Here is a 17,004-nt window from a genome sequence, read left to right as displayed (position 1 = left end):
CAGTTTGGCTTTTAAAAACTGTAATCATTGTCATTATTTGTGATTCAAGCTGGTATTTAGTGTGTTATATGGTAAGGTATGGTTGAGAACTAACTTTATTAAGATCTATTGCTTGATCTTCCAATTCCACACAAATTCTTCTACTATCTCTTTTACATGTTCTATAACAGGAAAAAAATAGTTGTTTGTAAATATTTTATGGAAAGAAGGTGGCTGAAAGATTGGTTTAAATCCCCAACTATATTTCTTCACGAGTTATAACTAGTAAAACTAGTCTGTAGGCTCCAGATAAGTTTGTTTAAGCTCTCTGAGCCACCGTTTTCTCATCTCTCTTATAGGGCTGGTAACTTCCTTATAGAGTAATTAGAAAAAATGAGTTTATTTTCTTCTACATGTAATTCTTAAAATGATTTTCCCTACATGAGAAATGTACTGTCTGGCCTCTAATTTTATGCTTCTCTCTCATTTCAGTTGCCTAAAATAGACTTTTTTGACTATTCTAAGTTGACTCCTCTAGACCAGCGCTGCTTCATCCAAGCTGCTGACCTCCTCATGGCCGACTTCAAAATGCTCAGTAGTCAGGACATTAAGTGGGCCCTGCATGAGCTTAAAGGACACTATGCCATCACCCGAAAGGTGCTCTACATCTTCCCATGATAACAGAATGAAAATTTTAAGCTTGTAGAAGTTGGGATGGTTTATGATTGCAGAGAGCTCTAAGGAATTTGTTAGGGTGAAGATAGGTAAATAGGTATTTGCGGATCAGGAAGGGCTAAATGAAAAGAAATGGTAGATGAGAAGCAGAGAAGTTCTGGTTTGACCATAAAAACACAGAGGGCAATACATTTTACTGTGGATTGCAGGAGTAGGAAAGATGTGTTCTAATCTTGCTCCTTTCTGATTTGCTTTCTCACTTGGGACAAGTCACACTACCATCCATCCCCCAGGTGGCTCAGTTATCAGTGAAATGACGTAAGGTCTGTAAAGAGTTCAGAAACTCAGCAGTACCCCCAGAAGAGAGTGGGCAGCTCCTGACAGCTCCCAGCACTTTGCCCCCAGGATCCTAAAATAGATAGCACTTAAAGGCCTCTTAAGGGTGAGAAGGGTGCTGGTTTGTGGTGGATAACAGACATGTGTCTTCCCATGAAGCACAGCACACAGTGCCCACTTTGTAGCTGTGTCCAGAACAGGAGCACATGCACCAGCAGAGACTTTGGCTTTCTCCTCTTGGTCACCGTTACTGCCATTAAATTCTGTTCTCCTACTGAAATTCTTGTGATTCTCAGCAACCACTGTGATTTTCCTTTGTCCAAAGGGAAAACAAATGTGGAGTTATCATAGTGGTTATCTCTGGGTCTTACCTGTAGGAAGGTAAGACCCAAGGACTGTGTGGCTCATGCTAAGGTCTAGGCCAAGCCCCTTCCACCTTTTTTTTTTTTTTTTTTTTTTTTTTTTTTTTAAGACGGAGTCTCATTCTATCATCCAGACTAGAGTGCAGTGGCGCAATCTTGGCTCACTGCAGCCTCTGCCTCCCTGGTTCAAGAGATTCTCCGGCCTCGGTCTCCTCAGTAGCTGGGGCTGTAGATGCACACTACCACCCCTGGCCGATTTTTGTATTTTTAGTAAAGATAGGGTTTCACCACGTTGGCCAGGCTGGTAAGGCTCCTTACCCCAGGTGATCCTGCCAGCTCACCCTCCCAAAGTGCTGGGATTACAGGTATGAGCCACTGCACCTGGCCAAAAAAAGACTTTGAGAGAAAACTAGAGGGGGTTTGAAAGGGTCAAACAGGTGACAACCTGAGGTAGATCAAGGGTCTCCCTGAACAAGGGACCTTTAATCACAGACCCAAGTAGGAGTTTGGTGAAAGGGGGTGTAGAAGATGCTAGTGTCATTTATTGGGTTGAGGACTAGTATAAAAATCTGGTTTGAAGGGAAATAATCGTGAATTCCATCTGGGAAATATTGGTTGCCAATGTGCTAAGAAGGGCCTTGTGAGTAAAAATAATTCATTGGCAGGTTGACTGGACTAAAAAGGTTCGAAAATACAGACAGTAGATAAAATTTTTTTTTCGGTATCTTCTTGAGTTTTATGGTGATAGGACTTTGAGAGTCATCAGCATATGGAAAATAATCTCACCAGTCAGATTGAGGTAATCAGGTGAGAAGAGAGGACTCCTGACATGTAAAGACCAAGCAGAGGAGACAGGCAGACAGGAAGAGGGGAAGTTGAGAGAGTGGAGCAGTCTATATCATCGTCGTCATTATTGTTACTGTTATTTAGAAACAGGGTCTCTCCCTGTCACCCAGGCTGGGGTACATTGGCACAATCATGGCTTGTTGCAACCTTGACCTTCTGGGCTCAAGCCATCAGATATGCACTGCCACACCTGGATGATCTTTTTATTTTATTTTTTTGTAGAAATGGGGTCTTGCTAGATTGCGCAGGCTGCTCTTGAACTCTTGGCCTCAGGCTGTAATCCTGCCTCAGTCTCCCAAAGCACTGGGACGCTACCATGCCCAGCCTACTTTATTAAATACTGCTAAGAGTGTTTACAAGATGAGGACTAGAATGCAGATGGTGGACTTGGTCACTCGATAATAAGCATAGATGAGTAAGTACAAAGGCAGGGCAGATGCCAGGTTAGAGACGGCTGGAAAGCTTGTGTACATGAGTGTGAGGCAGTGAAGCAGCAGATAGCTCCTTCTTTGATAAGTTGCTCTACAAAGAGGGGGAGAAGAAAGAGGGGCTGGCATTGAAAAAGGGATGAGAAGAGAGTATTTTCATTTTTTTAGGATGGCAAAGACTGGAGCACTTTTTTTTTTCTTTTTTTCAGACAGAGTCACACTCTGTCGCTCAGGCTGGAGTACAATGGTGCTGTCTTGGCTCACTGCAACCTCCAGCTTCCAGGTTCAAGTAATTCTCCTGCCTCAGCCTCCCAAGTAGCTGGGATTACAGGCACCTGCCACCAGGTGCCTATAATTTTTTTTTAGTAGAGATGGGGTTTTGCCATGTTGGCCAGGCTGGTCTCGAACTCCTGACCTCAGGTTATACATTCATCTCAGCCTCCCAAAGTACTGGGATTACAGGCATGAGCCACTGCACCTGGCCTGACTGGAGCACATTTAAATGCTGATAAGAAAGATGTAAGAGGGAGAAGCTGAAGGTAGGAAAGAAAATGAATCCTCACTAGTGGGAGGATTTTGAACTCCAGCATGGTGTTGAAGGGTGGGATGGATATAGATGCATGCAGAGAAGAGTGTGGGAGAAGCAGATTTGGGGAAAGTGAAGAGGAGCATTGACCAGAGAAACAACATGGAAGATTTGCCTATAGAATGGAACTCACCAGCCCATTGTCATCTGATTTTAACCTGTACTAATGCAAAGACAGCTTGGACAGTTTTGTTTTATTTGAGACAGGAGGATATAGTGCAGTGGCACCATCTCGGCTCACTGCAGCATCGCCTCTCAGGTTCAAGTGATTCTCCTTCCTTAGCCTTTGAGTGGCTAGGACCACAGCTGTGCACCACCACACCTGGCTGTTTTTTTTGTATTTTTAGTAGATCTGGGGTGTCCACATGTTGCCCAAGCTGGTCTCAAATTCCTAAGCTCAAACGATCCACCCCACTCCGCCTCCCATGGTGCTAAGATTACAGTTATGAGCCACTGCTCCCAGCCAACAGATTTTATTTTCCCTGGTCACTTTTTAACCTGTCAGTGTTTTGCTTCCACCACTGTACCAATTTATGAAAGTCAGAGAAATGAAAATAAGGAAATGCTGCCTATTTATTTTGCCACTGCCTTTTTTTTTTTTTGAGACGCAATCTCACTCTGTTACCCAGGCTGGAGTGCAGTGGTGCAGTCTCAGCTCACTGCAACTTCCCCCTCCTGGGTTCAAGTGATTCTCTTGCCTCAGTAGGAGTAGATGGGATTGTAGGGATGCACCACCACGCCTGGCCAGTTTTTCTATTTTTAATAGAGACGGAGTTTTGCCATGTTGGTCAGGCTGGTCTTGAACTCCTGACTTGAGGTGATCCACCTGCCTTGGCCTCCCAGAATGCTGGGATTACAGGCATGAGCTACCACGCCCAGCTGCCACTGCCTATTCTTGTTAGCCATGGTGGGAAGAAAGTTGAAACTATGTTAAATGGCATTTGGGGATTGCCTGTTTCATGTATTTTATTTTCCATTTATAAAGGTAATCTTTCCCTGTCTCAATTTTTAGGCCTTTTCTGATGCCATTAAAAAATGGCAGGAGCTATCACCAGAAACCAGTGGAAAAAGGAAGAAGAGAAAAGAAATGAATCAGTATTCTTACATCGATTTCAAGTTTGAACAAGGTAATGCAAACTGTGTTGCTGGCAGTGTGTAGCTGCAATGCTGTACCTTTTCTTCCCATAGTCAGTGAAGGAAGCCGTGCTGCAGGTGTCTGCCGAGCATCTGACCAGGCCGGTCTGAGGAGTGACTGACAGGGACTACTTTCACAGCACATCAGAATTTTTAGAAAGTGGCTGCACTTTTTGGCTTCCTTCTTCATACTTAAGATAAACTATGACAGAAAAATTTTGTGTGCTGTTAGAAAATTCATGTGTGGGAAGGTATTTGGGTATGCTGTTAAGCTTGGGGAATAAAACTGGTCTTGAAGGCTTGGTGATAATTGGCTGTATTATTAGGTAAAAACTACCCGGACTTAGGAATAAGGGCTTACTGCAGAGGGTCACTTACCCACCTGAGAGAATGGCTAATTAACCACGTTTCTCCAAAATTCTATCATTCTTATTGATGAAATCACTGCTGGAAACCCTTTTGAAGAGGTTACTTCAGGTCTAATCCCCAAAAATGTAAACTTGTTGAGTTTTATAGCAGATTTTATCTGAGTTGCTTGTATCCAGTAAAGGAGTTTACTACAACATTTTCTAGAGATCATGCCATAAACAGGAACATTTCCCTTTCCTTTTCTCTTCATTTCTGTTACATGTGTACTTAATTACTGCAGTTGATTTCAGGTATGACTAAGTGGAAACTTGGGTGACTGTAAAGTTGGAAAGAATTTGAATTTACTATGAACTCTTCAGTAGCTAAAAGAAAATCCCTTAGGCTTTGACTCTTGAGGTTGCTAAGCCAAACTTTGCAGCATTGCTCTGCTAACAAGACATTCTCCCTGGCCTGTGGCAGAATATAGAACTAGGGACAGTGTGCAGGTGGGTTTTCATTCAGCCAAATTTACCCAGAGGTCACAACAGGCATCCTTGGGCATAGCCATACAGCATTTGTGTCTGACTTCAGTGGTGGAGAAAGTACTACTTTGCAAGATAGTTTACTCCCTTGTTGGTCAACTCTGTCTTTTAGACAGTTCTTACTTTATATTAAGTCAGTATATACTTTCCTCAAATGTCCTGCCATGGTTGTAGTTCTTGCCTTCCAGCACTGTACAGTGGTGGAATCTGGAGAGACAGATTCTGGCTGTTGCCCCTTTGTCAGCATGACTGCCGCCCCTTCGTCAGCCTGACTGCCCTTCTCCCCTTCCCTGTGTGCCCTTCTCTAGCTTGTCAGGGTCTTTTTTGAAAGTGGGGTGTAGAAGACGGGACATCATATTCCACGTGAGGTCTGCTCACATTCAGCCTTGGTCTTTTCACCCACATTGCTGTCAAGTCATACACCTCTAGGTTTTGCTGCATCTCACATTTTTCCCTGTAAACTTCATTTTATTTGGTTCAGTCCCTTGTTTTAGGAATAGCTCTTTAATACAGATGCTGATTCTTAAATTATACTTAACAGATAATCTTTTTTTTGAGACCGAGTTTCACTTTTGTTGCCCAGGCTGGAGTACAATGGTGCGATCTTGGCTCACTGTAACCTTCGCCTCCCGAGTTCAAGCAATTCTCCTGCCTTAGCCTCATGAGTAGCTGGGATTACAGGCGTGTTCCACCATGCTTGGCTAAATTTTGTATTTTTAGCAGAGACAGGGTTTCTCCATATTGGTCAGGCTTGTCTTGAACACCCAACCTCAGGTCATCCGCCCGCCTCAGCCTCCCAAAATGCTGGGATTACAGGCATGAGCCACCACGCCCTGCCATTATCAGATAATCTTTAAGGACCCTGGAAGTATGATATAGAAAATATACTTGATTTATATTAGTAGTTTAATGTTTATGACTCACACTTAGCCTTTTTTAACAGCTTTTTATAAGGACATGGGCTAAGAATCCCTCAGCTATTCCAGGAATCCCATTTTTCTCCTTTTCAGTTTGTTTTCTATCTAAGCACTACTCTTTGGGCTATAATTGGTTGACTCGAGTGAAAGAGAGTTCTCCATGCTCTGTCCTTTTTATGGTCATGCAGGAAAATGCATTAGAGGGAGTTTTGTAGACTTAATTGCAATTATTTTAAAAATAAAGGACTGAAAATAACTCTTACTACTTGAACATGATAAACTACAAAAAGAACTGAGTAAAGACGAAAGAAATAGGTGAAAAAATTTTAATTTATGTCATTGATCATTATAGTAATTAACATTTATTGAGCACTTAACATTTATTGAGCACTTACTATGTACCAGGCACTTTTCTAAGTGCTTTAATGGATTAACTTATGTTTCAAATAGCCTTATGAGATATATGTGCTGTTATTATCATTTTACAGAAAAAACTGAAGCACAGAGAGGTTAAGTAACTTGCAAGATGTTTCATAGCAAGTAGCTGACCTGGGAATCTGACTTCAAGGCTTACTCTCTAAACATATGCGTTTCTATTCTCATAATACCATAAACGGTGGGGTTTTTGGTTTTGGTTTTGATTTTTTTTTTTTTTTTTTTTTTTTTGCAAGGAGTGGACAGAGTCTTGTTCCTGTCACCCAGGCTGGAGTGCAGTGGGTATGATCTTGGCTCACTGTAACCTTCGTCTCCAGGCTCAAGTGATTTTCCCGCCTCAGCCTCCTGGGTTGCCGGTTTTACAGGTGTGTGCCACCACGCCTGGCTAACTTTTGTATTTTTAGTAGAGATGGGGTTTCACCATGTTAGACAGGCTCGTCTTGAACTCCTGACCTCAGGTAATCCACCTGCCTCGGCCTCCCAAAGTACTAGGATTACAGGCATGAGCCACTGTGCCAGGACCCAGAAAGTGGTTTTCTGAAGAAAAAGTTTAAATTAATGAGAATGAGCAAGAGAAAAGGAGAATCAAAATAAAATGTATTGGGAACCAGATGGTAAATGTTAATATCAAGAGATGACCAGTAAATTGAAAATCTGGATGAGATAAAGTTTTCTAGTAAAACATACATTGGCCAGGCAGTGTGGCTCACACCTATAATCCCAGCCTTTTGGGAGGCCTCAAGACTGGTGGATCACTTGAGCTCAGGACTTCAAGACCAGCCTGGACAACATGGCAAAATCCCATCTCTACAAAAAATACAAAAAAAATTAGCTGGGCTTTGTGGCACCTGCCTGTATAGTCCAAGCTCCTCAGGAGGATGAGGTGGGAGGATCGCTTGAATCCAAGAGTTGAGGCTTCAGTGAACGTATGAATGTGCCACTGCACTCCAGCCTGAGCAACAGAGCAAGATTCTGTCTCAAAAAAAAGGAAAAAAATATATCGTAAATTACCAAATCAGCAAGAGATATACAAAACCTGAAGAGATGAATTATATATCGGTTATTTGTCATTCTGCTATCTTTTATTCTCATGTTATAATATATTGTGGTGAATATAGCCTCTATTCCTTCAGTCCCTTATATATTTGAATGCTTTCAAAATAAAAATGATTGAAAAACATTCAGCACATTTGCACCCACCAGAATGGCTAAAATTAAAAACTGATGATAGGTGTTGGTAAGGACATGGAGAGACTGGAACTCACATGCATTGCTGATAGAGGAAGGGTGTAAACAGGTACAACAGAAAACTGGTATTATTTTCTAAAGCTGAAAGTCAGCCTATCCCATGATCTAGCAATTCCCAGCTACATTGTGAACATGCATTTCACCAACAAATAGCTATAAGCAGCACTATTCAGATTAACCCAAAACAATAAACCCATGTCCTCAGTAGTGAAATAGATAATAAATTGTGGTATATTTACATAGTGCACTTCTAACAGGTAGTAGATGCCTTCCAATTGGAGCATAAACATAGGGAAAAAACGAGAAAGATCAAAGAATGGGTGGTAGGTTGGCAAATGATATGAAGCTCAGTCTTTCCAAATGGTAGAATGTGATACAGAAATCATGAAACATACCACCAGAGAGAAGGTGGAGGATGAGGCCTGGAAAAAAGGACATGGCTGGCCCAGATTCCTAACACACACTTGTCTGCATGCTTTTGCATTGTCGTATATCTTCTAGGTGACATAAAAATAGAAAAGAGGATGTTCTTTCTGGAAAATAAGCGGCGACATTGTAGGTCCTATGACCGGCGTGCTCTCCTTCCAGCTGTGCAACAAGAGCAGGAGTTCTATGAGCAGAAAATCAAAGAGATGGCAGAGGTAGGAAGATGTGCTCTGGTCTTGGGATGTGTCTCTGGGATTCTAGTTTGCTCTAAGGGTTTAGTTAGTACAAAACTGTCTTTTAAGATTTCCCTTTTCTTTAGCGAGTGATTAACTTGCATATATAAAACATTTTTAAAATTTTTAAAAAAAGCTGAGTTTTGTCATAATACTTATGTTTGTGGTTTCATAAATCAGATTTATGTTAGAAAATAGAAAATTTTAATTGGAGCTTTGTGTATCTCTTTCACCTCCTCCCTCAACCTCTAATGGAGAAAAACCAGAAAGAGATTCCATTTATCTCTTAAATTTGTCTAAATACAGGACCAAATGTGCAAGTCAGCTGGAATGTATATATTGGTTGTTTAATTTAAAGTATTTTCTAGACCAGTGGCTCTCAAAGTGTGACCCAGAGATCCCTGGGTTTCCCAAGACTCTCTCAGAGGTCTGGGAGGTCAAACCTTGTAACTATGCAAGACATTACAGTGACCCTTAAACAACTTGAGGATTAGGAGTGCTATCCCCCTGTGCAGTTGAAAGTCTGCATATATTGTTTGACTGCCCCAAAACTTAACTTTGAACAGCCTCCTGTTGACAGGAAGCCTTACCCATATAACAGCCAATGAACATGTTTGGTATGTTTTGTGTATTACACGCTGTATTCTTACAATAAGGTAAGCTAGAGAAAAAAATGTTACTAAGAAAATGGTAAGGAAAATATACTTACTATTCATTAAATGGAAGAGTGGATCAGCATGGGAAGGTCTTTATCCTCATGGTCTTCACGTTGAGTAGACTGAGGAGGAGGAGGGGTGTGTTGGTTTTGCTGTCTCAGGGTGTTAGAAGCAGAAGAAAATCAGCACATAAATGGGTTCCCGCAGTTCACACCTGTGTTGATCAAGGAAAACTATTTGCTTTTTCACTGTATTGAATTTGTACCAGCAGAACAAAAGCAGTGTTGCCTTGGCATGTATCAGTCCAGTGTCACAGAGCCATCCTCATAATCATTGTTTTCTTTACCACCATGCTCTTAACAGTTTTAAGACATACCAGTTTCACCTAAAAATGTCTTTGATAGGCCAGGCAGGGTAGCTCACACCTGTAATCCCAGGCGTGCTTTGGGAGGTCAAGGAGGGCAGATCACGAAGTCAGGAATTTAAGACCAGCCTGACCAACATGGTAAAACCCCGTTTCTACCAAAAATTAGGTGGACGCCTATAATCCCAACTACTGAGGAGGCTGAGGCACAAGAATCACTGAACTCGGGAGGCAGAGGTTGCAGTGAGCCGTGATCAGGCCATAGTAGTCCAGCCGGGGTGGCAGAGCAAGACTCCATCTGGGCGGGGGTGGGGGGGAGTCTTTGATAAAGCAGTAAAAATTATTTTACCACATTTTGACCCTTGAAAACATCTTTTTAATATTCTGTGTAATAAAATGAAATGCTTCTGCCACATCCCAGGATATGAAGCTTGTCTTACATCCAGGTATGAGGAAAGTGCTTGTGCAGCTGAGCCACAAAGCAGCTGCATTGACCACTTTTTTTTTTTTTTTTTTTTTTTTTTGAGACAGAGTTTTGCTCTTGTTACCCAGGCTGGAGTGCAATGGTGCGATCTCGGCTCACCACAACCTCTGCCTCCTGGGTTCAGGCAATTCTCCTGCCTCAGCCTCCTGAGTAGCTTGGATTACAGCACGTGCCACCATGCCCAGCTACTTTTTTGTATTTTTAGTAGAGACGGGGTTTCACCATGTTGACCAGGATGGTCTCGATCTCTTGACCTCGTGATCCACCCACCTCAGCCTCCCAAAGTGCTGGGATTACAGGCTTGAGCCACCGTGCCTGGCCCTGGCAACTTTTTACTTGGAAAAAAGTGACTGACAGAAAAACTATGATTATTCAAAATTAGGTATTTGGCAGACATTTTCTCAAAAATTAAGTGATCATTTTTGACCAAAATTCTAGATTTTTAAGCAGAAATTAGAGTTTATTATTTTCATTCATCTGTTACAGAATCACATTCATTAATATCACTAATCTTATCAGATAAGTACTTAAAGAATTGGCACATTGATGGATGTATTTTAATAGATTGTAGTCATTTATTTTTGGTGATGTTCACATTGTCCCATCTCTGGCCAGTGGCTACCCCTTCAAGTTAATCTCTCTTTACCTGACCCCAGTAGTCTCTGACAACATCCTTGCTTTAGGGCACAGCAAGGTGACCTTGTTTCAACTTCTGCTTTCTCTGACCTGGACTCAATGATTTCTCCAAAGTGCCTTCTTTGCTTTTTTTTCTTTTCTTTTTTGACAGAGGATCCCCATGTGTCACCCAGGCTGTAGTGCAGTGACAAAATCATGGCTTATTGCCTCAACCTCCTGGGTTCAAGCAATCCTTCCACCTCAGCCTCCCGTGTAGCTGGGACTACAGGTGTATGCCACCACACCTGGCTAATGTTTTTTGTATTTTTTTGTAGAGCCTAGGTTTCCCCATGTTGTCCAGGCTGGTCTTGAACTTCTGGCCTTAAGCTGTCCTCAGCCTCAGCCTCCAAAGTGTTGGGGTTACAGGCATGCACCACCATGCCCTGCTAACTTTATTTTCTTTTCTCTATGCTAAAAATCTTGGTTCTTAATAACATGAATAACATTCTTGTCAGATTATATCTGAGAATATAAAATTAAAATATTTTAAAGTCACTTGAAATAAGTCTTGGTGCTTATGCCATTAACTTGATAAACAAGATTCTGGCCAGGTATGGTGGCTCACGCATGTAATCCCAGCACCTTGGGAGGCCAAGGCAGGTGATCACTTGAGACCAGGAGTTCAAGATTAGCCTAGCCAACATGGCAAAACTCTTATCTCTATTAAAAATGCAAAAATTAACAGAGCATGATGGCACACACTTATAATCCCAGTTACATGGGAGGCTGAGGCAGGAGAATCACTTGAACTTGGAAGGTCAAGGTTGCAGTGAGCCAAAATTGTGCCACTGCTTTCCAGCCTGGACAACAGAGCAAGACTGTCTCAAAAAAAAAGGGTGGTGGGACTGGGCACAGTGGCACATGCCTGTAATCTCAGAACTGCCAGGTGTGGTGGCTCACACCTGTAATCCCAGTACTTTGGGAGGCCAAGGTGGGCCTCACCTGAGGTCAGGAGTTCGAGACTAGCATGAACAACATGGAGAAACCCTGCCTCTACTAAAAATACAAAATTAGCCGGCTTGGTGGCACATGCCTGTAATCCCATCTACTCAGGGGGCTGAGGCAGGAGAATCGCTTGAACTCAGGAAGCAGAGGTTGTGGTGAGTCAAGATCATGCCTTTGCGCTCCAGCCTGGGTAACAACAGCAAAACTGTCTCAAAAAAAAAAAAAAAAGTCCCAGCACTTTGAGAGGCTGAGGCGGGTGGATCATGAAGTTAAGAGTTCAAGACCAGCCTGGCCAATATGGTGAAACCCTGTCTCTACTAAAAATACAAAAATTGGCAGAGTGTGGTGGCACGAGTCTATAGTGCCAGCTGCTTGGGAGGCTGAAGCAAGAGAATTGCTTGAACGTGGGAAGCGGAAGTTCTAGTGAGCCAAGATCGCACCACTGTGCTCCAGCCTGGGAGCAACAGAGTGAGACGCCATCTCAAAGAAAAGGGACGGGGGGTTCATGTTTCAGTTTATTTTGAACTTTGAGAGAATTTTTTTTTTTTTTTTTTTTTTTTTGATACGGAGTCTTGCTCTGTCACCAAGCTGGAGCACGGTGGCGCAGTCTCGGCTCACTGCAACCTCCATCTCCCAGGTTCAAGCGATTCTTCTGCCTCAGCCTCCTGAGTAGCTGGGACTACAGGCGTGTGCCAAACGCCCAGCTAATTTTTTTTGTATTTTTAGTAGAGACAGGGTTTCACTATGTTGGCCAGGATGGTCTCAACCTCTTGACCTCGTGATCCACCTGCCTCAGCCTCCCAAAGTGCTGGGATTATAGGCATGAGCCACCGTGTCCGGCCGAGAATTGTTTTTTTTTTTTTTTAACCTAATTTTGTAAAAATTTTATTTCTGAAATCCAAACTATAAAACAAGGAATATTCAGAAAAACCAATCTATTTTATCCCTTTCTCCCACTTTCCTTTTTTTTTTGTTTGTTTGGGTTTTCTTTTTGTTTTTGAGACGGAGTCTTGCTCTGTCACCTAGGCTGGAGTGCAGTGGCAGGATCTCGGATCTCGGCCCACTACAACCTCTGACTCCCGTGTTCAAGCAATTCTTCTGCCTCAGCCTCATGAGTAGCTGGGATTACAGGCATACACCACCATGCCTGGCTAATTTTTGTATTTTTAGTAGACACAGGGTTTTGCCATGTTGACCAGGCTGGTCTCAAACTCCTGACCTCAAGTAATCTCCCACCTTGGCCTCCCAAAGTGCTGGGATTACAGGCATGAGCCACTGCACCTGGCCCTTTACTTTGTTTATATGTAACCATTATCGTTAGTCTCTGGTTTATCTTTCCTTATTTTATGCAAAAGCAAATACGTATATGTATTTTTATATACCCATCTTTCTTAACCAGTTAGTAGCAGACTTTTCCAGGCATGGTAGCTCATACCTATAGTCCCAGCTACTCAGGAAGCTGAGGTGGGAGGATCTCTTGAACCTGGAAGGTTGAGGCTGCAGCGAGCCAAGATCGCACCACTGCACTCCAGCCTGGGCAACAGAGTGAGACCGTGTCTCATAAATAAATTAATTTAGTTTAATCCCAAATGGAGGTAGACTCTTCTGCAACTGCATTTTTCATTTAACCTTGCATCCTGGCAGTTACTCTACAGCAATTCATAGAGATTTTTCTCTTTCCTATTTGAAACTGACTGGTATACTTTTTTAGGTAATATACCACAGTTTATTCAGTCATTCCCCTAATGATGGACTTTTAGGGTTGTTCCCAGGTTTTCAATATTATAAATAGTGCCATGATAAATTTGTGCATACATCATTTCCTGTTTCTGGGTGCATCTTTGGGCTAGACTCTTGGAAGTGGCATTGATGACTCTGACAGCTTCTGGCCAGTGTGGTTGTCCTGCTTTGCATTCTCACCAGTAGTAAGTGAGGGTGCCACACCACCTTTCCAAAGAAGTCTGTTGTGAAACTTAGTTTTTTCTTTTGTTTTGTTTTGTTTTTGTTTTTTGAGAGAGTTTCAGTCTTGTTGTCCAAGCTGGAGTACAATAGTGCAATCTCGGCTCACTGCAGCCTCTGCCTCCCAGATTCAAGCTCTTCTGCCTCAGCCTCCCGAGTAGCTGGGATTATAGGCACATGCCACCACACCCAGCTAATTTTGTATTTTTTGTAGAGTTGGGGTTTCTCCATGTTAGTCAGGCTGGTCTCAAACTCCTAACCTCAGGTGATCCACCCACTGCAGCCTCCTGCTTGCCTCAGCCTCCCAAAGTGCTGGAATTACAGGTGTGAGCCACACGCCTGGCCAAACTTAGTTTTTACCTGTTCAACTTGTTGTTTGTTGATGCCATTCTTTGCTATTCAAAGTGTTTTATCTCTCAGCCTTTTCCATTACTTGTTCTACAGTTTCATACTTAAGACAAAATTGTTTTATATTTTCTAGCTCTCTGATCCACTTAAAATTTATTCCCAGGTGACTTTCTGAACCGCTAAACTATATAATTGAAGAGATGACAACACTGGAGTTATGTTTATGGAAATAAATACTAAATAGTGTCATCTTTACTAAATTTATGTCTGAATGTGTGCTTTATTTGTTCTTCAGCATGAAGACTTTTTGCTTGCCCTGCAGATGAATGAAGAACAGTACCAAAAGGTAGTTTGAAATCTCACCTTGTTTATTCTGGGCATTTTCATGGGCTGTTTTCTCTTACCATGTTCTATCAGCGTTTTTTATGGCAAATTTGTTTTTAGATAGCCTCCTGTTGATCTGCTGAGTTTGCAGTTCTGCCAAGTTATAGTCAGCTACATGATGTAGTATAGTCACTCTTATACCACACCGAATCAAAATTGAAGAAAGTTAATAGATATTCCTGTTAAAAATCATTAGCTGACATTTGTCAGCCTCATAAAGAAAAGTTGATAACTGAGATACCATTTAGAGTTAAAAGAAAGAGATATGTCTAACCTCAGGGCAAGATGGGTTTCTGTATGGTGTCTGCCGCTCTCATATAGTGACCTTTTCTTATTTTCTTTTTTTTTTTTTTCAGATGGAGTCATGCTCTGTCACCCAGGCTGAGATGCAGTGGCACAGTCTTGGCTCACTGCAACCTCTGCCTTCTGGGTTCAAGTGATTCCCGTCTCAGCCTCCCGAATAGCGGAGACTATAGGCATGCGCCACCATGCCCAGCTAATTTTTGTATTTTTAGTAGAGTTGTGGTTTCACCATGTTGGCCAGGCTCATCTCAAACTCCTGACCTCAGGTGATCCACCCGCCTTAGCCTCCCAAAGTTATGGGATTACAGACATGAGCCATTGCATCCAGTCAGTGACGTTTTCTAATGTGGTATAAGAATTGGTTGGTGGGTGGGCACCATGGCTCATGTCTGTAATCTCAGCACTTTGAGAAGGCCAAGATGGGAGGATTGCTTGAGCCCAGGAATTCAAAACCAACCGGGGCAACATAGCAACACCCCATTACTAATAAAAATTTAAAATAAATAAATAAAAGAATGGAGCCAGGTGTGGTGGCTGATACCTGTAATCCGAGCACTTTGAGCAGCTGAGGCAGACAAATCACGAGGTCAGGAGTTTGAAAACAGTCTAGCTAACATGGAGAAGCCCTGTCTCTATTAAAATACAAAAATTAGCTGGGCATAGTGGCAGGCACCTGTAATCCCAGCTACTAGGGAGGCTGAATCGAGAATAGCTTAAACCCGGGAATCACTTGAACCCAGAAGGCAGAGGTTGCAGTGAGCCGAGAAACGTGCCTCTGCACTCCAACCCAGGGGGACAGAGTGAGACTTATCTCACAAAAAAAAAAAAAAAAGGAAAGAAAAGAAAAGAAATGGGTTGGTGATTGGATCAGTTGCTATACCTAATAAAAGTAGCCTGGTGCATTACTTGACGTTGCTGCTTTAGTTAGCTTCAGTAATCCCTTAAAATAAAGCGCAGACTTATATACGACCCCTTCACACTCCTCATGACAAGAACAAAATTCAACTTTTGAAAGCTTTTTGGATAACATCTTTTATGCTCCTTGTTACTCCTTTTTATAATCAGATTCACATTTGAGTACAGATGTTGTAGTTCTCTTTGCACCATGGAATTGAATATGATAGCTTTATACAAAGAATTACTCTAAAGAATACCCCCCAAAAAAAACCTCATAAAAACCTCTCTATCTTTAGGTATGGATTAATACTGTGCTAGTTTCTTGAGCTAGATTTATAAGGCATGTAACAGAGCAGAGTATCATTGTTTTATGGCCCCTAAAATGTATTGATTTTTACCTCAGAATTCGTGTGGGAGATGGGAGAGAGTGAGGATGGGAGACAAGGCTCCCTCTCAGCTTGAGTGCAGGACATTTCATGTATGTTTTTTGACTGCTTGCAGGACGGCCAGCTAATTGAGTGCCGCTGCTGCTATGGGGAATTTCCATTTGAGGAGCTGACACAGTGTGCAGATGCTCACTTGTTCTGCAAAGAGTGTCTCATCAGATACGCTCAAGAGGCAGTCTTCGGATCTGGAAAGGTAAGAACTGTGTAATATGTCCCATGTATATAGGAGACATTCCTGGAGTCTGAGGAGACTATGTTGATAGATAAGTGTAAGTGCCTCTTTCAGGGTAAGGTAGAATTCTGCCGGTACACTTAATGTGTGTGTTACCTGATTTGCATGATTATGTTGGTTCTCTAAGCACAGCAGATTTCTTCCCAGGGAATGGTAGAATTCTTCCATGCCCCCATTCCTAGCCCAAAAGGAGCACTTATTTCACTCACCTTCTTATTCATAATCAAAGTGAAGGTTAACTCAAAAAGAGAGAACCTTGCAGCCTATTGGGTTAAATATATATTAAATTAACATAACTTTATACAAGATCATATTTTTCTCTCCAAAGTCAGTTTCTCTGGACACCAGCATAACAGAGTATGGCAGTTTTACATTGTTTTATACCACTAAGTTCATGGTATTTTGTTCCAGCAGCTATAGAAAACCAACACAGTGATTAAGTAGATGACTTTTTTTGGGAGGCTGAAGCAGGTGGATCACTTGAGTTCAGGAGTTCAAGGCCAGCCTGGCCAACATGTAAAACCTTGTTTCTACTAAAAATACAAAAATTAGCCAGGCAAGGTGTTGTACACCTATAATCCCAGCTCCTTAGGGGGTTGAAGCACAAGAATCACTTGAACCCGGGAGGCAGACACTGCGGTGAGCCAAGGTGGCACCACTGCATTCCAGCCTGGGTGACAGAAAGAGACTGTCTCCAAAAGAAAAAAAAAAAGATGGCCTTTGGTGCAGTGGCTTACACCTGTAATCCCAGTTCTTTGGGAGGCCAAGGAGGGCAGATCACTTGAGCCCAGGAGTTTGAGACTGGCCTAGGGAACA

The 17,004-nt window shown here is 42.3% G+C and overlaps 1 protein-coding gene across 6 annotated transcripts in view; it reads left to right on the top strand.

Annotated features, from left to right (window-relative positions):
• The window catches only part of RNF216 (ring finger protein 216), a 167,597-nt gene that overhangs the window by 44,945 nt on the left and 105,648 nt on the right, over positions 1-17,004 (top strand). For all 6 annotated transcript variants that reach the window (XM_010344821.3, XM_010344822.3, XM_003934252.4 and 3 more), the window contains exons 7-11: positions 472-636; positions 4,225-4,339; positions 8,338-8,477; positions 14,222-14,272; positions 16,012-16,149. In XM_010344821.3, coding sequence (XP_010343123.2) covers positions 472-636; positions 4,225-4,339; positions 8,338-8,477; positions 14,222-14,272; positions 16,012-16,149 — 609 coding nt within the window. The remainder of the gene's footprint in view (positions 1-471; positions 637-4,224; positions 4,340-8,337; positions 8,478-14,221; positions 14,273-16,011; positions 16,150-17,004) is intronic.

The sequence above is a fragment of the Saimiri boliviensis genome, chromosome 20 (genome assembly GCF_048565385.1).
Source record: "Saimiri boliviensis isolate mSaiBol1 chromosome 20, mSaiBol1.pri, whole genome shotgun sequence".
NCBI lineage: Eukaryota > Metazoa > Chordata > Mammalia > Primates > Cebidae > Saimiri > Saimiri boliviensis.
This window is presented reverse-complemented; position numbering and strand designations above follow the sequence as displayed.